Source organism: Bison bison, unplaced genomic scaffold (assembly GCF_000754665.1).
Source record: "Bison bison bison isolate TAMUID 2011002044 unplaced genomic scaffold, Bison_UMD1.0 scf7180017853731, whole genome shotgun sequence".
Classification (NCBI taxonomy): domain Eukaryota; kingdom Metazoa; phylum Chordata; class Mammalia; order Artiodactyla; family Bovidae; genus Bison; species Bison bison.
This window is the reverse complement of record NW_011484304.1, coordinates 363,554-367,959: the sequence shown is the minus strand read 5'-3', so window position 1 is coordinate 367,959 and position 4,406 is coordinate 363,554. Positions and strand designations below refer to the sequence as shown.

The 4,406-nt window shown below is 38.4% G+C and overlaps 1 protein-coding gene across 2 annotated transcripts in view; it reads left to right on the top strand.

Moving 5' to 3' along the window:
• BRD7 (bromodomain containing 7) overlaps positions 1-4,406 on the top strand; it is a 45,508-nt gene that overhangs the window by 24,216 nt on the left and 16,886 nt on the right. For both annotated transcript variants that reach the window (XM_010855140.1, XM_010855135.1), the window contains exon 6: positions 2,244-2,354. In XM_010855140.1, coding sequence (XP_010853442.1) covers positions 2,244-2,354 — 111 coding nt within the window. The remainder of the gene's footprint in view (positions 1-2,243; positions 2,355-4,406) is intronic.

Genomic DNA, 4,406 nt, shown 5'->3' with positions numbered 1-4,406 from the left:
TTTGAGGTTGTTTTTTTTTTTTTTTTTAAATACTTGGAAGTATACAGAAAGGTCATTCAACTTTATGAAAGAACAATTGCCATTACACAAAAATTCAGTAAAGTCTGCTAAGTCACTTCAGTCGTGTCTGACTCTGTAGACGGCAGCCCACCAGGCTCCTCTGTCCCTGGGATTCTCCAGGCAAGAACACTGGAGTGGATTGCCATTTCCTTCTCCAGTGCATGAAAGAGAAAAGTGAAAGCGAAGTCGCTCAGTCGTGTCTGACTCTTAGCGACCCCATGGACTGCAGCCCACCAGGCTCCTCCGTCCATGGATTTTCCAGGCAAGAGTACTGGAGTGGGGTGCCATTACCTTCTCCAACCTAGCACATGACAGTTAAGATTCATGGAATAATATGGCTTCCTGGAGCTTCAGTGGTAAAGAACCTGCCTGCCAGTGGAAGAGTGAAAGTGAAAGTCACTCAGTCGTGTCTGACTCTTTGCGACTCCATGGACTATACAGTCCATGCAGTTCTCCAGGCCAGACTACTGGAGTGGGTAGCCTTTCCCTTTTCCAGAGGATCTTCCCAACCCAGGGATCAGATAGGAGATGCAGGTTCAATCCCTGACCCAGGAAGATCCCACATGGCATAGAGCATCTGAGCCTGTGCACCATAACTGTTGAGCCTGTGCTCTGTAAGGAGAAGCCACAACACTGGGAGGTCCATGTTTCACAACTAGAGGGTAGCCCATGCTCTCCGCACCTGGAGGAAAGCCCATGCAGCAACAAGGATCCAGCACAGCCAAAAATGTTACTAAAGAAATACGTAATTTTTAAAAGATTCATGAAGTAATGGGTCAGACCTGTAATCTGTAGAATGATCCAGTACTTTTTCCAGGTATAGGACCAGTGGTCATTTAGTGTGGTAGTCATCTAGTTTGTCTCCCCTCATTTGCCTCTCCTTCCCCAAATATATATTTAATAATTTTAATGGAATGGAAGCTTTTCAGAATATCTATACCAAAGGTTCTGAACCTGGGGTCCTTTGGGTAGCCATGGATGAGCCTTTAGAGGGATCAAGAATTTTATAAAATTACATACAGGGAAATTTTGTGTTCACCTTTGTATTACATGTGTGTGCTTGAGGAGTGGATCCATAGCTTTCCTCAGATTCCTAGAGATGATGACCTAACAAAATCCTAACTGATTAGAGACTTGGCCAAGAACTGAGGATCCACATATACTTCGTCTGCTTTAAATTTAATACCAAATTTATTGTGACACTTGACTCAGTCTTCTCATGTACTTTTAAATAATATTCAGTCTACCTGTTTTCATTACATTAAATGTTCTAAGCTGTCATCACTAGTTATTAAATAGCGGGGCTTAAATGTTTTAAATTCAGAGGAGATTGAGGGTCAGGTTCTTTTTTGTTGAGTTTTTATCATTTTTATTTAGTAAGGCCTTGGCATAATCACTCTCACATTTATACAATGTAAAAATTACTTAACCATGAAAATATGCAGTGGAATTGAGTTCCCTAGCACATGTGCATACTTTGAAATTTAAACCAAAAGTACAGTTTTGATAGTTTGCCTACTCTGGTTACATGTTGTAAGTCTTTGAAGTTGTATGGTTTATTTCAGATTGGCATGATTTTGCAACATTCTGCAAATTATAATAGTATCCAAACACTTAAAAGAATATTAGTGTAAATGTTTTGCCATTTGCTCAGTTATTTTGACTCTGGTAGGAAATATTGTTAAGATAATTTACAATTGTCCCAGTTTTCAGTCAAGATCCAAAATAAAATATTTAATTCATCAATGGATAATTAAGATGTTTGTTTTTAAACTAAGGATTTTTTTAATTAAATGAAATACTCAGTAATTATTAAATGTAAGATAGAAGTATTTTCTAATTTTCTTTGTGTGCAATAATATTATACTGAAGAAACCCATTTTAAAATTTTATCCCCGAATCTAAAGTTTATGCAGTTACTATAGAATGTTTAAGAATTTGTAAAGGAATGTAGTAGGATGTTTAAATTAATTTAGCAGTATTTGTTTTGTTAGTTTTAAAACTTAATAAATTGCTATTAATGTTGTTTAGTAAACAGAAAGATGGTGTTTTTTTACTGGTTTGTTTTTGTTTGTTTGATGGTGGTTGTTTTGAGTTTTTTGAGGACCTGCATAATTTTAGACCAGGACAGGAGGGTACTTTGTTTTGTCTTAATGCATTCCTCCCTAATATTTTCTCTGCAGGATAACTTCAAACTAATGTGTACTAACGCTATGATTTACAACAAACCAGAGACGATTTATTATAAAGCTGCGAAAAAGCTGTTGCACTCAGGGATGAAAATTCTTAGCCAGGTAAAGGAAATTCTTTGTCATAAATAATAATTATTATAAAATTTATATTCCTTTGATTTTGGTCATAGTGATACAGATCCAATACAGTTCAGGTTTTATTTTATAGACAGGTTATATTAAAGTAGGAAATATTAAATGAAAAAAAACTTTAACATAGAGAAGAAAATTACAGCAGGAAGATTCTCATTTGGAATTGATACAAATAAATATTGGCATTCACTTGTAATTATTTATTTGGAAGCTGTTGAGTTGGTATTCATCAGATAGACTTATATTGACTGTGAAACAGACATCATCTTGAATTCCAGGACAGGATAGATTACATGAGTTATGAAATCTTTTGGAAGGATAGTACCTTATTTCCCTTTGCAGGGGTGGAAGCTAATGTTCTGGTGAAGCACAGGATCTCCTTCAGGTAGAAAGAAGGGAAATAGACAAATGAGGAATCACTCCTCTAATTGTCTGAAAGCCACCTCCCCACAGGAGCAGATTCTCCCAAGAACAAGAAGCGATACATAGTAAGGTGTGTGAAGTGGGAGAAATGTATGTAGAGGACACATCATTATCATCATCAAGCTTCATGAGGAAGCTTACACAATAACTTATTCAAAACAAAGATGCCGTAGATAGTGGCAAAGAGTGACAGGAGTCTCATTGCAGAGCCGTGGCTGATGAAATTGAGTGATCACTTGCATCTACTGGAAGAGGAAGAGAACTCACCAGATGAATCACGTCTTGTGAGGTTTTTCTCACAGCTCTGAATAGATGGAAAATTAACTGAGACAAACCGTATCTTGGCAGGAAGTCAGAAGACTGGGTTCCAGTTTTACCTCTTTTCCACTAACTTGTGGACCTTGGGCCTCTGTGTTCTTATCTGTAGAGAAGAACGTCTCCAAGATAATTGCTAGCATTAATATGCTGATTTTAGATAAGAGCCAGAGTAGGGAGTATACCAAGAAGAACAAGATAGAATGATTTTGCAAAAAAGAAAAAGAAATGGGTATGAGGAAGAGAAAGAAATCAGAATCAAGAGCTCAGGCTGAAATTGAGGGGAGTTGGAGGATAGTAGGAACAAGTCATGCGCAGGTGCACGTGGTTTTCCAGTTTTTGTGGTGGTCATCTGTGTCACAATTGCAGTCATCTCACACACTAGTAAAGTAATGCTCAAAATTCTCCAAGCCAGGCTTCAGCAATACGTGAACCATGAACTTCCAGATGTTCAAGCTGGTTTTAGAGAAGGCAGAGGAACCAGAGATCAATTGCCAACATCTGCTGGATCATGGAAAAAGCAAGAGAGTTCCAGAAAAACATCTATTTCTGCTTTATTGACTATGCCAAAGCCTTTGACTGTGTGGATCACAATAAACTGTGGAAAATTGTGAAAGAGATGGGAATACCAGACCACCTGACCTGCCTCTTGAGAAATCTGTATGCAGGTCAGGAAGCAACAATTAGAACTGGACGTGGAACAACAGACTGGTTCCAAATAGGAAAAGGAGTACGTCAAGGCTGTATATTGTCATCCTGTTTATTTAACTTATATGCAGAGTACATCATGAGAAACTCTGGACTGGAAGAAACACAAGCTGGAATCAAGATTGCTGGGAGAAATATCAATAACCTCAGATATGCCGATGACACGACCCTTATGACAGAAAGTGAAGAGGAACTCAAAAGCCTCTTGATGAAAGTGAAAGTGGAGAGTGAAAAAGTTGGCTTAAAGCTCAGCATTCAGAAAACGAAGATCATGGCATCCGGTCCCATCACTTCATGGGAAATAGATGGGGAAACAGTGGCAGACTTCATTTTTCTGGGCTCCAAAATCACTGTAGATGGTGACTGCAGCCGTGAAATTAAAAGACGCTTACTCCTTGGAAGGAAAGTTATGACCAACCTAGATAGCATATTCAAAAGCAGAGACATTACTTTGCCAACAAAGGTCCGTCTAGTCAAGGCTATGGTTTTTCCTGTGGTCATGTATGGATGTGAGAGTTGGACTGTGAAGAAGGCTGAGCACTGAAGAATTGATGCTTTTGAACTGTGGTGTTGGAG